General features: G+C 48.9%; 2 protein-coding genes and 1 long non-coding RNA gene across 5 annotated transcripts in view; 2 read left to right on the forward strand and 1 right to left on the reverse strand.

Annotated features, from left to right (window-relative positions):
- LOC310662308 (sacsin-like) overlaps nucleotides 1-11,191 on the forward strand; it is a 22,420-nt gene extending 11,229 nt beyond the window's left edge. For both annotated transcript variants that reach the window (XM_083409100.1, XM_083409101.1), the window contains one exon: nucleotides 140-11,191. In XM_083409100.1, the coding sequence (XP_083265226.1) occupies nucleotides 140-10,929 (10,790 nt within the window). In that variant the 3' untranslated portion in view covers nucleotides 10,930-11,191. The remainder of the gene's footprint in view (nucleotides 1-139) is intronic.
- Nucleotides 1-15,304, reverse strand: part of LOC310662318 — a 22,067-nt gene extending 6,763 nt beyond the window's left edge. Inside the window, exons 1-3 of one of the 2 annotated variants that reach the window (XR_014504260.1) lie at nucleotides 15,208-15,304; nucleotides 14,596-14,663; nucleotides 11,708-11,920 (exon numbers count right to left, since the gene is read on the reverse strand). This is a non-coding gene — a long non-coding RNA (uncharacterized lncRNA). Of the gene's footprint in view, nucleotides 1-11,707; nucleotides 11,921-14,595; nucleotides 14,664-14,759; nucleotides 14,881-15,207 lie in introns of those variants that run through there. The other variant, XR_014504261.1, reaches the window with a different exon arrangement.
- Nucleotides 15,144-22,429, forward strand: FIZ1 (FLT3 interacting zinc finger 1). Its single transcript, XM_083409104.1, has 2 exons — nucleotides 15,144-15,548; nucleotides 18,725-22,429. The coding sequence occupies exon 2, from the start codon at nucleotides 18,741-18,743 to the stop codon at nucleotides 20,169-20,171; it is 1,431 nt and encodes a 476-aa protein (XP_083265230.1). The 5' UTR covers nucleotides 15,144-15,548; nucleotides 18,725-18,740; the 3' UTR covers nucleotides 20,172-22,429.
- Nucleotides 22,430-22,705: the final 276 nt, after the last annotated feature.

Raw genomic sequence — 22,705 nt, forward strand, 5'->3', positions numbered from 1 at the left:
CAGTGCTGGGCATAGAAGTAGTGTATACATTGCCACTTTGCTCCCAACAGGAAATGCAAGTGCACACAAATGGTGGTTGCTGATTTCTCTCTCTCTCTCTCTCTCTCTCTCTCTCTCTCTCTCTCTCTCTCATCTTCAGGGTTATTCAGGAACTTTGTCTCCATGGATCAAAATGTCATTGAGCAGAACCTTCGTGAATCTCTCCCTAAGGACTGGGTCAGCAGCAACCCTGCTCCTGTATCTTGGTGCCCAAAGGAGTACCCAAAACAACCCCCGCTTGAGTGGCTTTCTGCTTTCTGGAGTTTTCTGAGTCGCCATGCTCCCTCCCTGGCACCCTTCAAGGGATGCCCCCTGATACCGCTGACTCCTCTACAGAACTCCCACAGTGGAATCCAATTGGCACGGCTGCTGCCTCAGCCTACTCTGCTGTTCCAGAGCCACGAGGGACGTTGTCTGCCAGACGAAGTGGCTGGCATTCTGGAGAGACTGGGATGCACTGTGGTCCAGAGCTGGCAGCCAGAATGGTGCCACCGCCAGCTGAGAGAGTACGTCCTAGAACCCACGCCTGGGAGTGTCTTGCAGGTCTTTGCCCATTTAGGGGTGGCATCCGTGGCTGGTCGCGTTGCATCTCTGCCCACCTGCCAGATCAAAAGCCTGAGTGCTTTTTTCTCCATGGCTGCGTCGCTTTCCCCCAAAGAAGCCAAAGTCCTAACTGAGTTGCCGCTCTTCTTCAAGATGCCCTCCCTCCTTCCACCCACCAGGTCTGGCTTGGTGCCAGCCCAGCACCACCTGGCTTTAGAGAAGAACCTGGTTCCACCAGTGCCCTCGGATCTGCTAACTCCAGAGCCTGTGCTGTTGTGTCATAATGAAGCTGAACGCCACCTGCTCTTGCTAATCGGGCAGAAGCTCCTGGGGACGCCTGATCTGTGCCTGCTGTGTATCAAGGCGATGAAGAAGGGGGCATATGCCAGTTGGGCACAGGAAGCCAAGCGGCTCATGCTGTGGGTGCTGCACAATGGGGACTCCCTCTTCAGCCAGAGCCAAGAGCTGCAAACTTTGTGTCGTGAGCTGCCATTCCTGGATTGCGGATCAGGAAGGTTGGGCAGGCCCAGTGATCTCTATGATCCAGAGAATCGCACTTTGCAGGACTTATTGGGACCTTGCCGCTTCCCCACAGGGCCCTTCCGGGAGCCAGCAGCACTGCGAACCCTTCGTGTTCTGGGCCTGAAATCTGATCTCAGTGCTGTCTGTCCAGCAGATGCATTGATGGCTGCGGAGGAAGTTGGTCAACTGCAAGAGGCTGCAGATGCCAGTGCCAAATCACGGGCACTCATCCGGGTCTGCAATGAGACTCCTCTACTCTCACGCTTCTCCTCACAGGAGCTGAAGCTGCTGCGGTCCCTGCCTTGGGTGCCTGCCACCAACGCTTCCACATTGGCAGCAGCTGGAGATTTCTTGGCACCTGAACTGCTTCGCTCGGAGAGGTATGCTGCTCTTGTCGGGCTGGTCATGGGACTGACTAATGCTTTTCGGCCAGAAGCTGCAAAAGAACTGGGTCTTGAGAACTCTCCTCCACCAGAGAAAGTGATGGAGAATCTAGCTGCCTTGGCCCAGGGATGTCACCCTGAGGAGGCCTTTGTGTTAACTACAAAGCTGCACAGCATCTATCGGCACATGCAACAGCACCTGAGGGACTTCCAGAAGCCACCTGTGGGACCTGTGGTGTGGAATGGGACTGGCTTCTCATTGGCTGCAGATGTGGTGCTGGCCTACCCTGATGGCTTAGACCTTACAGCCTTGATGCCACGAGTGCCTCTGGACTTCCAAGGTTACAGCCAGCTGTTTGCAGCATGGGGGGTCCATAAGTTACCAAAAGAGGAGGAAGTGTGCCAAGCAATGCAGAAGTTGGCAGATCAGATCAATGCCCGACCACAAGGCGGCGTGCATGCTGAACTGCTCCTCGTGATAGCTGTCCTGGACTGGCTGTGCGCTCGTGGCTACCATGGAGAAAGGGAAATGCCAGTGCCTGTGCGGATTCAAGGACTGTCCGGTTTTGTTCTACGCCCGGCCAGTTCTGTGCTGTACTGTGACATGGATCGGGCACACCTTGCTGAGCTGGATGGCGACCCACCTACTTTGGTGCATGAATCTGTTTCCTCTGCCACTGCTACCTTCCATGGTGTGGAAATGCTAAGCACACGGTTTTCAGGCTTGGAAGTGTTGGAGGCTCAGGCGTGGGGTCCTTCGGAGCCAATCACCCTCCGGATCCGTAACATCCTTCGTGAATACAGCCAGGATGCAGATGTGTTCCTGGAACTGCTGCAAAATGCTGAGGATGCTGGCGCCCAAACTTGCCGCTTCCTAGTCGATCTCCGTGAGCATAATGGTACCACTGAAGGACTCCTGGACCCGGGCATGGCTGCCTGCCAGGGCCCCGCACTTTGGGCCCAGAATGATGCGTTCTTCACCGAGACAGATTTCTCCAACATCATCCGTCTAGGTGCAGCTACCAAGGAACGGCAGGATGACAAGATTGGTCGCTTTGGGCTGGGCTTCTGCACTGTCTACCACATCACTGATGTGCCCTCTCTTCTCAGTGGCCACACCATGCTCATCTTTGACCCAAACATCACCCACCTTCGGAAGCATATCCGTAATTCAGGCCAACCAGGCATGCGTCTCACATTGAACCGAAAAGTCGCCGCTGGATTTCCTGAACAATTTCGACCGTTCAAAGGAATCTTTGGCTGTCAACCTGGAGATGATTACCAAGGCACGCTCCTCCGCCTGCCCTTCCGCACTGAGGAGGAGGCAGAGGACTCTCAGATCTGCCGTGATCCATTTGGGCCCAGTCGAATCAAATCCTTGCAAATTGGTTTCCGGGAGATGTACAAGTACCTGCTGATCTTCCTGAGAAAAGTGCAGGAGGTGTCACTGACCCACCTTCCTCATGGTTCCAGTTCCCCAGAAACCACCCAGCCATTAGCCACAGTGAGCAGGAAAGCACTTGTCAGGATGGGTACGTCCACTATTGTGCAGTTGACAGCAACATGGAAGTCGAGTGTGGTCACCAGCCATTACCTGCTGCACTCCTGCTCTGCTCAAGGAGAAGCCCTTCAGGTCTTCAAACAGGGAAAAGAAAAGGATGTCCATTTCTCGCCTCCTGTTGCTAGCGTTGCTTTGCCCCTCCGCCCCGCCACTGCTGCTGGAAAATGGGTTCCAGATGTAGATGGTTTTAAGGGCCGTGCCTTCTGCTTTCTACCTCTTCCTATTGAAACTGGACTCCCATTGCATCTCACGGCAGTCTTTGCTGTGCAGAGTAATCGCAAAGGACTCTGGGAAGCTACTGAGAAGGGGAAATGGAACAAGGCACTCTTACGGGATTCCGTGCTGGGTGCCTGGCTTGGAGCACTGTCCCTGCTCCGGGACATGTACGAGGAAGGATTGCTGGAGGACTATGAGTACCATGCTTTCTGGCCTGACGTGCGCAGTGCCAAGCACCCATTCAGTGAAACAGTCACGGCCTTCTACCAAGCCTTAGTCAATGGTGTTGATGGGGAACAGCCAGTTCTCTTCTCTGATGGACAGCGATGGTGCCCAGCCCGGGATGCCTGTATCCTCAATTCTGACATTACCTGTCAGGAGCATCTGGAACCTATAGCTTTCAGGGTCTTCTCTTTACTTTTGCCAGAGCCAAAGATGGCGGTGTCAGTTCCAGATTGGGTGAAGATGAACTTCAGAGATTGCATCCAGGGGGACGTCCTGTTGCCAAACACCTACAATTGGGCACGATTCCTCTGTGAGCTTGTTTTGCCCAATCTTGCTCAGCTGGCAATGCCTGATCGCGATGTCCTCATTCTTCGTGCTCTGGATATGAATGATGCTGGCGTGAATAAGATCCTGACATCCTGGCCTTGCATTCCAACTGTCCCCAATAGTTTGCTGAGAAACATTAAAGAACTTGTACACCCAAGGGGCTGTGCTGCACCTCTCTACGCTCCTGAAGATGGCCGTTTCCCCACGGGCACAGGGTTTCTGGAACCAGAGAGGCTGTTGCGCTTGGAGCATCTTGGCATGGCCAAAGATTGTGTAGAAATGGAGGAACTGATAGCCCGAGCCAGAACTGTGGCAGCCTTGTGGAGTCATGACCCAGTCAAGGCCTGCCAGCGTGCCCGCTGCATCCTAGAGCTCCTTGAGGACCACCTGCAGGAAAGCTACAGCAACACTACCCAGGTTACTTTCAGAGACATTCCCTTCTTGCCAGCAGTACTACCTGCTAACCAACGCAAACTCTGCTGCCCCAAAGAGGTCTACTACCATAAGCAGCACCCCCTGGTAGGCTTGACTGAGCCTGTCCTGGACAAGACAGCCCTTGGTAAAGGCTTGAAGCTCTCCATGGAGCTAAAGGAATTCCTAGGACTGAATCGTCAGCCACCAATATCTACAGTGCTGACGCAACTGGAGGAAGCATCACGTAGTTCCAATGCCCTGTCCAGAATGGAGCTGGGAAACATAGCACAAAAGTGCTATGCGTTCCTGAATGAAATAGTGCAGATGAACCCTCTGTCCAAGGTGGAGGTGTCCCAAAGGGCAAAGACATTCCCCTTTGTTTTCATGGACACAGGCTTTGTGTCAGTGTGCAGTGTGGCCCATTGCCTGTTCTTTGATGCTGCTCCATACCTCTTCCAGCTGCCTCAGGAGTACCAGAAGCAAAAGATGCTGTGGGAATGTGTTGGGTTGCCTGTGACTTTCAAAGTGAAGGACTATGCCACTGTGTTGCAGACTTTGGCCAAGGAGGGAGCTGGACAGTCTCTTTCCAAAGGGCATCTGGACCTAGTTGTCAGGTTGATCACTGTAGGGCTGGCCGAGGCCCTGCCAGAGGGTCAACAGTTGAGTCCTTATGAAGCCCAGAGTGTATTTTTCCCAGACAAACACAAAGTCCTTCGACCATTGCCGAAGCTCCTCTTTGATGACACACCATGGCTTCCGCATGAGAAAGGGACCCTGCTCTGTCATGCCATGATCCCGCGGGAAATTGCTATGCGCTGTGGCATTCAGACCACAAAAGGTCGTGTCTTGTCACGCCAGCGGATTCAGGGTCTCTCTTCCTGGGCCACAGATTTTGGAGCCAAGGAAGATATCTGTACCCGGCTGACCAACATCCTCCGTGAGTACTCCTCTTCACAGGATGTGCTAAAGGAGCTGCTGCAGAATGCAGACGATGCTGGTGCAAATCTTGTCCACTTTGTCTGGGATCGGCGACAGCACCCGACTGATCGCGTCTTCAGCAGGGAGTGGAATGAACTTCAAGGCCCGGCACTTTGCATCTACAATGACCGCACCTTCCAGAGGTGTGACATAGAAGGGATCCAGCGCTTGGGCTCTGGTGGCAAAGGTGGGAGGAGAGATGCTACCGGCAAATATGGACTAGGTTTCAATACAGTTTATCACTTGACTGACTGCCCTGCCTTTGTGACGGGGGACAGTGCTCTGTGCGTCTTTGACCCCATGTTGCACTACCTCCCTGATTCTGATGAGATCTCACCTGGTGGAATGTACAACCTTGCTAAAGAAGTCAAAGACACCATCCGTGATGTTTATAATACCTTTTTACCTGATGTGTTTAACTTGGAACAAGGCACAGTTTTCCGGTTACCCTTACGTACTCCTGATGGTGCAGCCTCATCCCGTATCTGCCAGAGCTCTGTGTCCGAGCAAGACATGAAGAAAATTATGGTGGCTCTCATTGAAGAAGCCGACAGCCTTGTGATGTTCCTCAACCACGTTCGCTGCGTGGTCTTCTCTATAATAAGTGAGAAGGGAGGGACACCGAAGGAGGTGCTGCGGGTAGAGGCTGAAGGTGGTGAGCCTGAAAGACTGGAATACCAGAAGCGTCTCCAACAGGCTGCTGCAGCAGGTGGAATGGATGATGGCGAGCCAATGAGAGTCTTCTACAGAATGAAGGTGAAGAGTAGCATCTCCAAAGTTTCCAGCAACTGGCTGGTAGGTAGGCAGATTGGGCTTGAGAGTGACAATACCGTGCAAAACATGGACTTGGCGTGTGGGGGTGTGGCAGCTTGTTTTGACGGACGGCCATCTGGTAGGGCCTTCTGCACACTGCCGCTTCTGGAAGAAACAGGCCTTCCCATCCACATCAATGGGAACTTTGCTGTGGACTCTGCTCGCCGTGGCTTGCGGAAGGATGATGGTGAAGGTGGTGCCAATATGTCCTGGAATAACTTGCTGCTGCAGGGTCTCATTGCCCCATTGTACTGCCACTTGCTTTATGAGCTGCGCCGGGCGCTGAATGATACAACACTGCAGTTCCACTCCCTGACTGCATGTGAGAAGTGGCTGGAATCAAACTATTTGCAGTATTTCCCATTTGTGACAAAGGATGTCCCCCCAGCATGGCAACAGCTGGTGACCCGTGTGTATGAACTGGCATACATGGAGCAGCTTCCCTTGGTCCCTGTGTACCAGAAGGAGATTAATTTCAAGCATGGATTTAAGATGGAGGAAGTGAGTGTGCACTGGAGTGCACCCAGACTGGGCCACCCAACCAGTTATCCCTATTTCCTGCTGTCTGAGATAAGTGAGGTTCTTGAGCTTACTCTTCAGAGTCTGGGCATGAATTTTGTCCCTGCCTTCCAACATTTGCAATTGGTACGCGACCATTTTGTCAAGGCAGGAGTTGATATTTTAACCCTCGATTCTCCTTCCCTCTGCTGCTTCCTCAAGAACCTGCCCAACTTTCTCCTGCCCTGCCCACTTCATCTGACACCTGTGAAGAATAGCTGCTGCTGTTCTGCTCTCCTCGAGTTCTGCCTCAGTAAGCTTCTTCCTGATGACAAAAGCTGCCTGGAAGGTCTCCCTTTGCTGGTGACCCAAGATAACATGCTGAGGTGCTTCACTCAGCAGTGTCCTCCATACCATAGCAATGTGCACAATCTTTTCCCACACCGTCAGGACTGTTTCTTTGCCTGCCAAATTGATAGAGAGGCCAGGCAGCTGTTAGTACAGATGGGGTTTCTAAAGGATTTTACACTCTCTGATTCTGTGGCCTTCGTTAAGGAGATGCTGTCTTTGGACAACAGGGTCAGTACTGATAAAGGCCGGGAATGGCTCCGTGAATTGTGGGCTTTCTTTGAGAACCAGATTTGCATGACTGCGAATTCAGACACGATGAAAAATATGTTTGCAGAGCTAGTTTCCCTCTTCAAAGGTTGTGCCATGCTCCCTGTGTGTTGTGGCTGCACTAAGTTCTTGGTTCCCCTTGAGTCCCTCAACACTATCGTGTTGCCTGGTCAAGCAGGCACTGTTAGTGAAATTCTCCACAAACTGGGATTTTTCAAGTTGGACTCCTCTCTTTTGCCTCCAAAGCTCGCTGCACATTGCATTCTGCCACGTGTCTTGCAGATCGAGAATCCTACAGTAGTGCTCGAACAACTGGCAGCTCATCATGACCTGTGTTGGGATGTGCTCGAAGGGTGGAAGTTTGAAGTGCTGTTGCGGTTCCTAAGCAGCCAACTGGAGACGCTGAAGAATGACCATGGATTGGTAAGCAAGTTGAAATCCTTGCCTGTGTTTAAAACACACCAAGGGAAGCACGTTTCGTTGGCTTCGTACGGGAATATCTACATCTTGGAATCAAAGATTCCAAAGGAAACCAAGAAATTCCAGGAGCTTTATGAGGTAGATGAGAAGACTGTCCTGCTGAGCGATAGCTCACTGAACCGACATCTCAGTAAGAGCTTGAGTATTGGTGTAATGAATGATTTGCAACAGTTTGTACAGCAGCTTTTGCCTCGGCTGCCCCATCTCCCCGAAGCTCGTGTACTGGAGGCTGTGAGATTACTCCTCCTTATCAAGAGGCATTATCCTGAGGAATATCAGGCCGAGAAAAAGACAGTGGTGACAACATTCCAGTCTTTCGCCTTCATCCGGGACAAGCAAGGTGTGATGCGTCCTGTGTCCTACTTTTATGAGGAGAAAATGTGTTTCGAGGAGTTGAGAATGGATTCTCTGTTCGTGCCACGCAAATTCTATGACTCAGTGTGGCCAGAGAATATGTGGGAGTTGAAAGAGTTCTTACGTGATGTGGGCTTGCGGCAAGAGATCTCTGAGGAATACTTTCTAGTGTTGGCTACCCAAATTGCAAAAGAAGCATTGAGGGCTGGAGAACAGAAGGATGGTGCCCATGATCTTGATAAAAGGAGGAGAGCACTCTGGAGCTACTTGCTTTCCAGTGAAACCTTCTCAGAGGCCTTCCTGGAAACAGTGTCCAAGATCCGTTTCCTATTGCCAAAGAAGATCTCTAAAGATCTGTGTTGCCTTCACTCGCCATATGTGCCGTGTAATACTCCTGTGGCACCCCAAGGTTCCTTGTTAACTGTGAAAGCAGACCTGGTGTGGACTTCAGCGGTCATTCTGCCTTCTGTTCCATATGTTGGGGAAAATAAAGAAACCATCCTAAAACAACTGGGAGTGCTGCGCACCTTGCCAGCCCATTTAGTCTTGGAGAATCTAAGAAACGTATGCCAAGCACCATGTGACACTCCAGAAGCTAGGAAAACTCGAGAGGATGTCCTAAAGTCAGCTTATAGCTATTTGTCGCAACAGCAAACGTTAGAGACTGGCTGCTTAAAGGGATTCCCTGTGATACTAGTGGATGGCGGTGAGGTAGCAGAGGCCCAGAATGTGGTGGTCTCATTAAAATACCCAAAGGACTTCCGGCCATATCTTTACAAGCTACCATCAAAGCTAGCTGTCTATATGGATGTCCTGGAGAAATTGGGAGTGGAAGATGAGGCAAGCATCCATCACTATGCCAGTGTTCTGGCCAGAATTCATGCAGAGACTGTAACGCAGGCTAAACTGCATGCCAACCTCACCAAAACAGTGCTCAGGGCCACTCAGTTCCTCTTCCAGCTCTTAGATGAAGCAGAGGATCGAATGGATTTCTCAGAGCTGAAAGAACTGCATCTTCCTTGTGTTGATGGGAAGCTATATCCATCAAACAGCCTCATCTTTAGTTTTTACAAGTCTGGCCAGGAACCCCAGGGCTTGCAGTGCAAATTTCGCTTTCTGATAGATCTCTCAATATGTCAGCTACCTTACGACAAGTATAAGCAGCAGAGGCTTCTGCATCAGCTGCCTGAAGCCTTGCGCCCCAAGGACTTGTTAGATATCACTGAAGAGCAGCTGGAAGAGTCCTCTCTGAAACTCTGTACCTATGGGGAACACTGTGAGTTCCAAAACTGGCTACAAGAACTACTCACGTCTTGCGAGTTCCAGCATGCTCTGGTTGCACTGCTTAAATGGGAGGGTGGGACAAAAGTAGAGGAAGTGGAATGCATGTTTGAAGGACACTTCTCACCAGAGCGGCTAGAAGTGGTTTGTTGTGAAAAAGTGTGCACAACCATGGTGCACAATTCGCAGAGTGTGGAAGGAACCCAGTGTGCCAGGACAGTGTATGTCGCAACAATGCCAGATGGCAAACTGCAGATTTACCTTGCACACCAGGAGAGCAAAGATGCACAGTGGGGTGTGGAGTTCTCTGGCAATTTAGCCGCAGAACTGAATAGGCTTTTAGGACAGAGATTTAGCCAGCGGGCCCTGATGGTCCTTGGGCAGATTTTGATTTGCCAAAGGCCTAAGGAAATTGCTGAGGTGCTAGAGAAAAACAAAGTGCCCTTGCAGCTGCCAGCAAACCTAAATGCCTATATCCTGCCTCCTCCTGGAGAGGACATCCCTGAGGAATGGTATGACAGCCTGGACATGAGCATCCTCCACACCTTTCTGCCAGAAGATTACGTGGGTTACCTGGATTCTTCCAAGCCCAGAGAGCATTACCTCTACGCTGTGGTCCTTGAAGCCCTTGGGCCACGGCAGAGCGGTACTGGCCAAGTACACACATACCTTGTTGACTTGGGAGGAGGGCGGCATGCAGAAGTCAGTGCCTATGACCTTTACCATTTCCGGAGGAATAACTCTGCATCTGATCTGAGTAAAGCTGTGGTCTTGGCAGAAGGCTCCCCTGGTGCTAGCAGTACTGCAAGACCACTTACAAGTGGCAGTTGGTACAAGAGGCCACTGAGTGAGATAAAGAAAGAAGTGGATGACTGCTTGGCTGAAATTTGGAGCTTGTCAGAGGATGAGAGGAGGAAGGCTTTAAGAAGACTCTATCTGTGCTACCACCCAGATAAAAACATAGGTCAAGAGGATTCTGCCAATGAAATTTTCAAATACCTTAAAGACAAGATCAAGGAGATGGAGAACAATAGAACACCCAGTGGCTCCAGAGGGGGACCCAAAAGTAGAGGTTCCTACAAGAGGAGCTCTGAATTTTGGGGTGAATGGGACCAGCAAGCTCATCAGCATCAAGAGAGGCGTACAGAATTCACCAGGCAAAGATGGGGTGGGGGTGGAGGAGGAGGAGGAGGCCACTGCAACTACAACTTCTGGTCCTTCCATCAGAGAGGGCCAAAGTATTCAAAGGATCAATCAAAACTTCACTGCTTGGAGGAGGCCAGGCGCTGGCTAAGGCAAGCCAAGTGTGATCTGAAGGCGGCAGCCAGTAATGCTGGTCAGGGTAGCACTGAATGGCTGCTTTACAAGACTTACCGGGCAGTGGAGAAAGCCCTGACAGCAGTTGAATACTACCAGGGAGGTCGCTTTGACAGGAATCTGACTCTTCCAATGCTGGCTAGTAAGGTAGCTTCTTATGGACAGGAGTTGGAAAAGCTGCCTGATCAGATTGAGGAACTCCGGCAGCATGGCGTGGATGACAAGAGAACGCAGTATCCCAGCTACCACAATTCACCCACCATTCCCAATGAAGCTTTCCTTAGATGCAAGGAGAAGGAGGTGCTGCTTTTAGCTGGAGATATCCTAAGCGTGGTGAAGAAGTGGATTGGCCTAGAATGAGAGTTGTGAGGATTTTTTTGTTTAAAGTCTTGACTGACAATATATAAACATGGGCATTCTTGTAGCTGAAACATTTGGGATCAAATACTATAAAATGGGAGCGGGGCCTGTTTAAAAAATTGATGTCTCTTCAAACAATTCCTAACTCACTAACACTGTATCATGTGAGAAAACAGGACTAGATAACCATTCTTGAACAGTGACATTTTGTTACCTGTCTTCTGATATTCAGAAAAAATAAAGTTGCTTTGTTGAGAAATAATGAAGCTAAGTTATATGCTTACGTTGTACAAGCTGTGGCAGAGATGGGGAACCAATGACACCCCCCCCCCCAGTAGGAAGCTGCTGTATACAGAGTCAGACCGTTGGTCAGTGCAGCTCAGTACAGTCATACCTTGGATCCCAAACACCTTGCAAGTCTAACGTTTCAGCTCCTGAACGCCACAAACCCAGTAGTGAGTGTTCCGGTTTGCAAACATTATTTGCAACCCGAACGTCTGATGCGACTTCCGCGGCTTCCAATTAGCTGCAGGAGCCAAGGTTCTGCAGGGGTCAGAAACTGCATTTGTAAAATGCAGTACCTTTTCAGGGCTCAATTTAAATATCAATATGGAATCCTCACTTAACACAACCACTATTTACTTTTATTAATGAATTCCTACCCCGCTTTGTAAAAACAAAACCCTAAGTACACAAGGCTACACTACTCAAAACCAACATAGTACAAAATACAATGAAAATTCAACCTCAAAAAGTAAAAATAACAATACAATCAAACCTTGTTCTGCGTCCGCCTCCACTTGCGTCCACTTTGGCGAATGTCTGCGGCAAGCCTGGAAGTACCAGAACAGGTTACTTCCAGGTTTGCGGCTTGCACAGAAGCTCTAAATCGCACCGTGCATGTGCAGATGTGGCGCTTTGATGTGTGTGCGTCATTTTCAGGTTGCAGCAGGGCCTCCGGAACAGATCCCTGCCATAACCCAAGGTTTCACTGTACAACCAACAGCAGTTAAAAAATAAAGTTTTCAGGCAGATCACACAATAAAATGCTGAGTAGGAGTACATTAAGGAATGCTTAAAGGGGAGGATGTCACCTGGGAGAAACAGGTTTTTTTAATGCTACTGAGCAGCAGTATAGAATCAAAGGGCATTAGCTATCCTTGCTCAATTAACCTGGAGTAAATACATGTTGTTTTGTGTAGCAAAAGTGCCAATTGCCTCTGGTTTTGAGAATGTAGTTAGAGAACAAAATGATGAAAGTTCGCCTTCAAAGGACATTCAGTCTCTGATTACTCCTGGATTCAGTCACAAAACTATTGTTTCTCCTGATGAAATGATTGTTGGTGGTAAGGAAATATAGGTATATAAAAAGGAGAATTCCTGGATGCCATGATCAAGAGGTTTGAAATCACAAAACATGCAGCAAAGTAAAATGTGGAAATAGAGGTTGTTAAACCTTTAAAATATGCCCTTAATTTAAAGTGAGTTCCAAAATGTCTCCTCAATATGTTTTTTTCTAAAGTTGCACTCTTTTCCTAGCGTAGAAAAAGACCACATGTTTGATAAGTTTTAAAAAATGGTTTACTTACAAACTCTCCAAAGGTCAGATTAATGTACTTTTCCATACAGCATTCAGAAAAAGTTGCAGTCAGTAAAACTTGACTCATTTACAATGGTGAAAATCCTAAATTATTAGTATAGGAACTCAAGAGTAGCTTGTAAGAGCCATAGGGTCTGAGCTATAGCAACCAACTCAGACCTCACATGCTGAGTTCATCAGGTAGACTGGAGGTTGAACCATATAATTGATTACCCAGTCCCTCCCAAGGTTAAGAACAGCTTGCTTTATGATCTCAATCCTTTTGTGTATTAATTAGACTTGGTTGTATGAGGCTGGTTATCTCACAGAGATCATGTACAGATCTAGCAGCCATCATTCATTTCTGTGGAACGCCCTTCCAGCAGATGTCAAAGCGATAAACAACTACCTGACATTCAGAAGACATCTTAAGGCAGCCCTGTTCAGGGAAGTTTTTAACGTGTGATATTTTAGTGTATTTTTTGTTTCTATGGAAGCCGCCCAGAGGCCCAGCCAGATGGGTGGGGTATAAATAATAAATTATTATTATTATTATTATTATTATTATTATTATTATTTGTGATGTGGCTACAAATCACCTGTTGGCTTGACCATGAAGACTATTGAACTAAAAGGAGGAAGTTACCAGAAAAAAATGCACCAATTTCCAAATTCTGTAAAAGGCCTCCAGCCACAATTCAAGATGCTAAATAGCCTAGGTCCAATAGCGTTTAGAGAACACCTAAGAATTTAGGAAACTGTTTTATGCTGAGTCAGACTACCATGCATTGTCCACACTGATTAACAGCAGCTATGCAAGGTTTCACATGGGACATTTTCATCCCTGCATGAGGACTGAAATGGGACCTTCTGCATGCAAATTACCACTGAGCTACTATAGCCCTTCCCTTTCTTGCACCCTGTCCCACCAAGATACCTTAAGATCAACTGAGAGTGCACTCATCCATGGAACTGCACTGCCTTCGAGACTCACCTGACAAAGCATATTTGTGTTTTAAAAAGCAACATAAATAGAAGCTGTGAGGGGGTTGGAGTGGAGACACAATAAAACAAGCAAGGGAGTACAGTGGTACCTTGGTTCCCAAACGGCTTAATTGCCAAACAAATCGGCTCCAGAACGCTGCAAACCCGGAAGTGTTCCGGTTTGCAAACGTTTTTCAGAAGCTGAACATCCAACGCAGCTTCCTCTTGAGTGCAGGAAATTCCTGCAGCCAATCAGAAGCTGCACCTTAGTTTTTGAATGGTTTCGGGAGTCAAAACAGACTCCCAGAATGGATTAAGTTTGAGAACCAAGGTACCACTGTCTAAATTTTACTTAACAGTGTTTAGAAATTTTCTTAATTGCTTTATATGCAAAGGAAACACAAAGTGATATACAAAACAGATCAATACAAAAGTATATATTAATAACAAAATGAAAACATGAAAACATACGATTTAAAAATCAACACTGACTGGGCAGTGATTGATTTTTTTTTAATGAGGCTTTTTCACTGTCAGCCATTCTAAGTTGTCAGGATAAATTGTGCTGTAAATTTAATTTAATTAAAATATGAATAGATTAGAACAGAACTTTCCCCCTGTTTTAAACATATTTGCATTGTTCTGGCATACAAGCTGCTTCAGCAGAGCATTGATTGATTGATTGATTGATTGATTGTATTTATATTCCACCTTTTTCTCCAAGGAGCTCAAGGTGGAGACCCAGGATTGATGTTTCTGGCAGTAGCCATGCCATCTGTTCTCCCTTCCACCTTAATCAATCCCCACAACAACCTTGCTAGGTAGACTGGGCTGAGAGGCAGTGACTGGCCTAAGGGCAGCTTCATGGCTGGTCTCCCAGGTCCTAGTTGCTGACACTAACCACACTGGCTCTCCATTTGAGAACCTTATTAGTAAAGTGAAAATTATGTATAAATGGATGCTGACTGGGAAAGCCTGACCCTTATTGCAATAATTTCCTTCTCCCATATTCGCCTAGCTAAGGTGAATTAACTTAATTTCCCTGCCCCACTCTGACAGGCAGAAATTGCCTCACAGAATTATAATGGCATAAGGAGCCTCACCTGTGGAGTTTCTGTCAGCGTAGGGGGTGACAAATTACGGCTCTTTCCGCTGTTGAAGCCTCATAAATCTGTGAGTGATGCAGAAACACTGCAATTACTTACCATTTGAGTTTTTCAAGAATAGACTAAAATATGGGATCCCCTCAGCCCCCCTCCTTCCTTACCTCATCACTAATGGATTCCTGTTCTTACTTTTTCCCTCACAATAAATAATGGTACTTCTCTGACCACGCGAACGATAAACCTGTTTTGGTTTTGTTTTAGTTTATGCATTTCAAAACGAAAATTTGGCGCCTCCCTGAGTGTCAAAAATGACCTTTAATCTTCTTTGCCCACATCAAATATGGCGGCTGCATTGGATGGTGCGGGGAAGTTGCCGTAGTAACAACAAAGACATGTCCCTTCGTTCAGCTCTTCGCTTACTGCCCGGCGCAAACATGGCGGCCTCGCTGCACTTCCCTTTGCCAGTAAAAAAGATGGGTGCTTTCCATCGTTTTCGCGCTCCCCCTCCCTTCTAACCAATAATAATAAACCTGCTTCCTGCATTAAAAATACCAAGACTCTTGGTAGTATTTTGCAGAACGGTGCTGTGAATATCAGAAAATATCACACCTTTGAGCCGGCTGCCCACACAAAAAATGTCGCTTCACCGAGTCTCCAGTCCCTCATTGCGTGCCCACAGTAAAGATGGCGCAGATGCGACCGTTGTTACTCCTCCCTCCTTGCCCACAGAAAAGATGGGGGCGGAGTGGGGGGTGGGGTGTCCTGTGAACTTCCATAGGGGTTGGATTTGAGGGTGGAGAGGACAGGCTATCGCAAGAGGTCAACACCCCACCACCAGCCTGGCTGCTTGCTGCTATGGGAGGTTGGGGGCGGGGGAGAGGCTCTGTCCCCTTCCTCCGAAGAAGTGGCCCCCCCACCCCCCCGTAAAATGTCGGCACCTATAAGAAGTTGTGAGTACCGGGGAGGTGGGTGGGGAGCAGACGGGGAGTGGGGAGGGATTCCCCTTAGACTTTGAGGTGGTGGTGGGGGGGGGGGAACACAGGGGAGAAACAGACCCACCTTTCACCCACCCCGTGATTGACACCTTGGCACTGGCCGCCTCTGTGCCTGAGCCAACTGGGTCATGCAGGTGGGATAAAGAGGCCAAGAAGGAGAGACGAGGGGGGGGGCGCCTGGGTTCTTTAGGGAGGGGGCAGACAGAGTTAGGGTGGGGGGGTCATTGCTGGGAAGTGCTGGGAGCCAGAACTCATGGGTTCTGTAAGGGTGCCTATTCAAGATCACTTAAGGCAGGTTAGTTCTCCGTAACACCTTATTTCAAGTACAAATCCCCAGGGATCAGCTTTTTTTATTGTTCGTTAAACTATGCAAAGGAGAGCATTGTAACATCATATCCGGACCCAAATTCTTTACATTTCTGTCAGCTACTGGAATGTTATGTGCCTAAGCTGGGGAGGGAGGGGGGGATGATTAAGCCTCATAAACTGAACCCAATTAGAGAACAAGTCAATAATATAAAATTGCCAGTGATTTTAAATTAAAAGGAAGGATTTAATTAAATTATAATTAAGTAGGATTCAGTAACCTGATACACCAGTAGGAAGTTATGAACATTAGGAAGCAGGATGAGCTATATAGAACGTTGCGATAAAGTAATAGTATAAATAGTATGGGGGCTTGTTTTAAGATATGAACGAGCATTAGTGTTGATTGCAGTACATATTTAAAAGATAAAGCTGTATGTTTAGGTATAGACTTTTTCATGTACAACTGTGTATTATTAGTGTGATACATGGCTGGGTGGGCAGCGACACGGGTGGCGCTGTAGGTAAAACCTCAGTGCCTAGGACTTGCTGATCGCATGGTCGGCGGTTCGAATCCCCGCGGTGGGGTGAGCTCCCGTCTTTCGGTCCCAGCTCCTGCCCACCTAGCAGTTCGAAAGCACCCCTAAGTGCAAGTAGATAAATAGGTACCGCTTTATAGCGGGAAGGTAAACAGTGTTTCCGTGTGCTGCGCTGGTGCTGGCTTGCCAGAGCAGCTTTGTCACGCTGGCCACGTGACCCAGAAGTGTCTCTGGACAGCGTTGGCCCCCGGCCTCTTAAGTGAGATGGGCGCACAACCCTAGAGTCGGACACGACTGGCCCGTACGGGCAGGGGTACCTTTACCTTTACCTTTTTATGGCTGTCATGGTTGATGTTCTTCTACCTATCAAGTGTCTTTTATATGGATTATGTATTTATAGAAATAATTATAAGAAGGAAATAAAACAAGTTATCCTTAGCATCTTTTTTCCTCTACTTGTAGTCAGTCAGGATAAATGGGTTAATGTCTTCCACAATGTACAACTGATGTGGGAGTACACTCATTAACAACTTGGATTTCTGGAACCTGAGCAGTAGTAGTTATTCTGAATTAATTAACAGAATGCATAAGCATGTGGTCTTGTTATGCAGCCAAGGTGGGAAAGTGGAATCCGTGATGCTTGGTCTTTTGGGTTTTCTGGCAGGGGACACTTGCTTCCAAGAGGGAATACATGGCTTAACTTCCTTCTGTCTTTTCTGCTACCTCAAACAAGATCACTTCACAACTGGCAGCATCGCAGTAGCAATTAAGCTTTCACCTAAATATTACTTTAAGTGCAAATTTAAATCCACCTACAATTTTGGGACAAATTTCTGTGTTACATGTTTATAGAATCATAGAACTGTAATGTGGAAGAGACGCCGAGTCGGCTGTTGGGTTGCTGGCCATGCATATGAACATCTTTTGTGCCAAGTGTGGCTGAAAGTCAGGACTTTGGGGTTGGGGTCGGGGGGGGGGAGTTTAGGACAGAATGGCTTCACACAGATTTGGGGGCCTTCCGGGTACTTTGAAAAGGGATGGCTTCACTTCTAGTCTCTAACCTTTTAAACACAATCCAAGGGCTCACTGACTACCCCAAAAAAACCTAGGACCCCCCCTCATTTCATTCAAAAAAATCAAGGGGTGCATGTTTCTGAGTGTGCTACATTTCTCTGCTGCAGAAAATAGTGAGAGGGCTTATTTTTATTATCCATGTCCTACTGGCTTTAGCTGCAATCCTATACATGTTTTCCTGGGAGTAAGATTTATTGGACTTAATGGGACTTCCATCTGCAGAGTGATCTTTACAGTTGTGCCCTTTATCCTCATCTCATTTATGCACATATCAGCTTGGTGAGACCAATTAGGTTGAGAGTCCAGACCATGATTCCCTCCCCCCCCCCAAGGTCAGCCTAGCCATTGTCACCACTAGCTGGGCACAGATCCAGATCTGGAATATTTCCCACATCCAAACCTAGTACAGTGGGACCTCTGTTTTCGAACGTAATCCGTTCTGGAAGTCCGTTTGACTTCCAAAACCGAGGATCAAAGCAAGTTCAATGGGGGAAATTGACAAACACGCCTCGGAAGCTGTTTGACTTCGGAGACATGCTCAAAAACGGAAGCAGTTACTTCCAGGTTGTCGGCGTTTGGCTTCCGAAACATTCGGCAGCCGGGACGTTCAACAACCAAGGTTGACTGTACTGTCTGCCACCCTCTGTCATCTTGTGCAATTGAAAAGTTTTGAGAATTCCCCAAATCCTTTGACTCACTTCCTGTTTCTGGAAGCAAACACTATAAGCTGAACCTTATTTGACCCAAGCCCACTGACTACATGAAGAGCCATTTTCACATACATGCAGATTCCTAAGATTCCTGCCTTGGCATCTTGGAGAGGTGTGTGCTCCGCAGGCACCTTCTGTGCTAGGCTTGATTGATTGATTGATTGATTGATTGCATGTATATGCCACCTCTCCTCCAATGTGCTCAAGGCGGCATGCATGGTTCACTTTCTACCCATTTTATCCACACAGCAACCCTTTGAGGTAGGTTCAGCTGAGAAACAGCAACTGGACCAAGGTAACCTAGTGAGTTTTATAGCTGAGTGGGGATTTGAACCCTGGCCTCTCACAGTTCCTGGTCCAACACTCTAACCACTACTCTACACTGGCTCCCTGTTCTGGATAGCATGGTTTAATCAGGGTGAGGGAATGCTTTTATACTGGAGGGCTCGGCGGCCATGGAGTCCCACTCTGATTCTTTCGCTGTCCTTTCTCTGTCCCGTAGAAGCACTGTTGGGTAGATGGAGAACTGCGATGAAGAGTGGCCAGAGGGCCAGCACTCCCTTCAGGCCCCAGGTGGGGTCCGGGTTGCCACCGGAACCGTGGAAGAGTGTGCCGTTCTCTACTCGGACGCGGAGGACGACCCGTCGCTCCTAACAGACCATGGGCCGGGTGCCCGGGCCCCTTTCCACTGCTCCGAGTGCGACAAGAGCTTCCGTTACCGCTCGGACCTGCGCCGCCATTTTGCCCGGCACACCGAGCTCAAGCCTTTCCAGTGCCCTCACTGCGTCAAGAGCTTCAAGCATTCCTTCAACCTGGTGAACCACATCCGGAGCCACACCGGGGAGCGCCCCTACCGCTGCACCATGTGCCCCAAAGGCTTCCGCGACTCCACGGGGCTCCTCCACCACCAGGTGGTACACACGGGGGAGAAGCCCTACTGCTGCCATGTCTGCGAGCTCCGCTTCTCCTCCCGCAGCAGCCTGGGGCGCCACCTCAAGCGGCAGCACCGCGCCTCCCCCGCTGCCGCAGCCCCTCAGACGCCCGCCCCCCGCTGCCTGGCCTGTGGGAAAGAGCAAAGTCCCCTGGGGCACCTCTGCAGCGCCGGGCGAGGCCGGGCCGCGCCCTTTGGCTGCGGGGCCTGCGGGCGCCATTTCCAGTTGGCATCCGAACTGCGGCGCCATTGGCTCGCCCACACTGACATCAAGCCCTTCAAGTGCCCCGACTGTGAGCGGGACTTCAACGCTGCGGCGCTGCTGGAGCGCCACAAGCTCACACATGCCAAGGACAGGCCCCCGCCCTGCCCAGTGTGCTCTGGGAAGGTTCCACCAAGCGATGGGATGCTGGAATTGCGGGGCCTGGAAGAAGGGGGGACAGAGGCCCAGCAGCACAGCAGGGGCTGCCCCACCTGCCACCCTCCAGACATGCGGCCCCCCGAAACGCTGTACCAGTGTGAATGCGGGACCTTTTTCGCCAATGGCAACACCCTGGCGGCTCACTTGACTGCTCACGGCGGCGAGCCCTCCTTCAGCTGCGGGATATGCGGCCAGCCCTTTGTGAACTTGCAGACACTGGAGGAGCACCAGTTGAGCCACGCTGTGGCTGCTTCCCCGATGTCAGGCCCCGGCAGTGAGCTGGAACGCCACCTGTTGCCGCAGCTGGACCTCCGCGCGTTCCCCGCCCGGCCCAGCAAGAAACTCTACAAATGCAGCGAGTGCGAAAAGTACTTCCGCAGCCCCCGGGACCTGGACCGCCACGTCTTGGTGCACACCGGCGAGAAGCCCTACCAGTGCACCGAGTGCGGCAAGTTCTTCCGGCACGAGTGCTACCTGAAACGGCACCGGCTGCTGCACAGTGGCGAGCGCCCTTTCAAGTGCACCGTCTGCCACAAAGGGTTCATCACCTTGAGCAACCTCTCCCGCCATCTCAAGCTGCACCGCGGAATTGACTAGGCGGGGAGCCCCCTTCTCAGAATAGACGCCCTCCCCTCCCAACGCTGCTTTCCTCTACCTCCACCCTGCCAGAGGCGATCTGGTTTCGGAGGTGTCACTCTGCCCGATGCGGCTAGAACTTTGATTTCCCCGCCCTCCTTGTAGGGCAGGAATTTACAATTGTGAGCTGATAGAAAAGTATTATTGCTGTTATTATTATTATTATTATTTCACTAATGTCCCACTACTGTTGGTAGAGTACATTGCACTTGCTTGACCGTTATAACGTCTTCAGTGGGTTGGGGGTAGGATACCTGGCTGGTTGTGCCTAGACAGGTAACTGAACATTTTGGGATTCAGACCCCTAATATTCCCGGGCATACTGAAGACGTGCCAGGAAATGCAACTCTTGGGCCAAGGCTCCCCCCCTCCCCCGGAGATACTTATGTCCAAGTGAGCTTGACCAAGCTGAGATGATGTTGCCTCAATAGCTGTAGTGCTCTGTGGTTCCCAGGAATGTAAAGGAGGGACTGCCTAGTTGTCATGGGAGAGGTGCGCTCAGACATTCTACCAGGATGCAGATTTATTGACTTGCTGCAGTTCAGGACGTCTTCCCTTTTGGAAAAGCAGACAGCATTGTTGGGCAATAGAAATACTACTGTGCAGGAACCTTGCAGCATCCTGTTGTGTGACTTGGTTGGTTCCCTTTCCCTCTGATCTCTCTGCCCCTGGACAAGAGTGGCCACAGTTAGGGGACGTTTCTGCCTTTCCCTTCCAACTTGAAAGGCATGTTGTCCTTGCCAAAGCCAATGGGCTCGAGTTCCAGAACTGCAGCTCACCAAAGAATTTTAGGCATTGTATTTCTATATGGCCTAGAGGCGATGGTGGATTAAGACCAGAGAGTTCTCAGCAACCTCACAAAACTATGGTTTCTAAGTCTTCCTTGGAGGGAAGTGTGGGGAAAGTATAATCAAACCATTAAAAATCAATTTAAGCTTGAAGCAGAACTGCACCTGTTGTATTTTATAGGGATGCCCAGAAAGGTTTTAGTTTATTTAGGAAAGATTATTATTATCATTAGTATCCCTGATATTTCTGACTGCATTTGCTAAAAACAACCCAACCCAAACAAACAAACAAACAAACAGGAATCATGTCCTTAAATACCCTGCTTACAAACTGCAGATTCACAACAAAACTGAGGTGCCCTTTTGTTTTCTTAGCTTTGGTTCAAAAACTGCTACTTTTATTTCCAGAATTTTTCTTTGCAATCATGAGGACTATAAATTATTTTTTTTTTTAAGATGTCCATATTATCATGTTTGGCTCAGCATTCGCTAGAGCAAAATTACTTTGAAGGCAAGGTTCTGCAAGCAGGCTGTAGAGCAGTAGCCACCTGTGAGATGAACTGAAGGCTTGTGTGCCTGCATGATTTTATCTGTAGGCTCAGACCATCAAACCAAGCATTCTTTCTTATAGTGGAGCCAGCAGGTTTCTTCTTAGACCTGCTCATTGTTTGACCTCCCCTTTCTTCTGCCCTCATGATGCTATACCATTTCCCCTGGTTTTAATTTGCCAGCCGTAAGTGTGGTTTATTTCTAGCAAATGTTCTTTTCTGAAAACTGGTTGAAGGCTTAAAAGGGATGCATCTGCTTTCATGGAAAGGTTCAGCCCTCAGAAAGAGTTTGATCTTCAGGAGAAGGCAACATTTCACGAAATATTTCAGCAAACATGATTTGGATTTCATAAAAAATATATTGGGAAGCTGGAGAAATGTATCCTTATGTTTGGCTTATCCGGAGACTGGAAGGAGGCGGCTCAGGAGTTGCCTAGGCTTGTGTGTCTTTGTGTTTAAATGTGGTCTCCAAGAATGATCCACTTGATAGTTCCTGGGAGCCCAGAACCTGCATAGACTTTGCCCATAGTCAAATAAGCTACTGGAGAACACACTGGAGAGGAAAAACCCTCTTTCATAAGCCGAAAAAGTATGATGAGAGCTAGGGTTGTCAGTTTTCCTATTTTATTTTTTAAGCCAAAGTCCTGTTGCCCTCGCTCCATTCCTCTTTGCCTGCTTGTGCTCATCCTAGTGCCCTCCTGGCAGGACAGATTGGTTCCTATGTGCCCTGTTAAGTCAGATTCCAGTACCAAGAGCAGTATCTGCCCTCTCCCCTGTGGAATTATTTACTGGCAAGTAGTTGAGTCTTATTCTCTCTCTCTCTCTCTTTAAGCCCTTGGTAGGTCCTTGAAAATAACCCAATAAAAGCCTGCTCCTGACCAAATTCCAGTTCCTTATCTTCTGTGGAATGTAAGCCTCCTAGCTGGGCATTTCTTTGGTGTGCGTGTCTGTCTATCTTTCCATGCCTGTGTGTCATGGAGAGCAAGGTTATCCTAAGGTATAAGCTTCATGGGTGTCAGGGGCAGGCAGGCAGGCACCTGCCAACGGCCACCTGCCCCAGGAGGCCCAGTGTCACTCTTGGGCTTCCTGGCCCTTTTGCTCTTCCTGCTTGCAATTGCCACCTGACCTGTTCACCTGTCCTCTCCAAGCACACAAGCAG

This window comes from Podarcis tiliguerta (assembly GCF_965153285.1).
Source record: "Podarcis tiliguerta genome assembly, chromosome: 13".
In the NCBI taxonomy this organism is placed as follows: domain Eukaryota; kingdom Metazoa; phylum Chordata; class Lepidosauria; order Squamata; family Lacertidae; genus Podarcis; species Podarcis tiliguerta.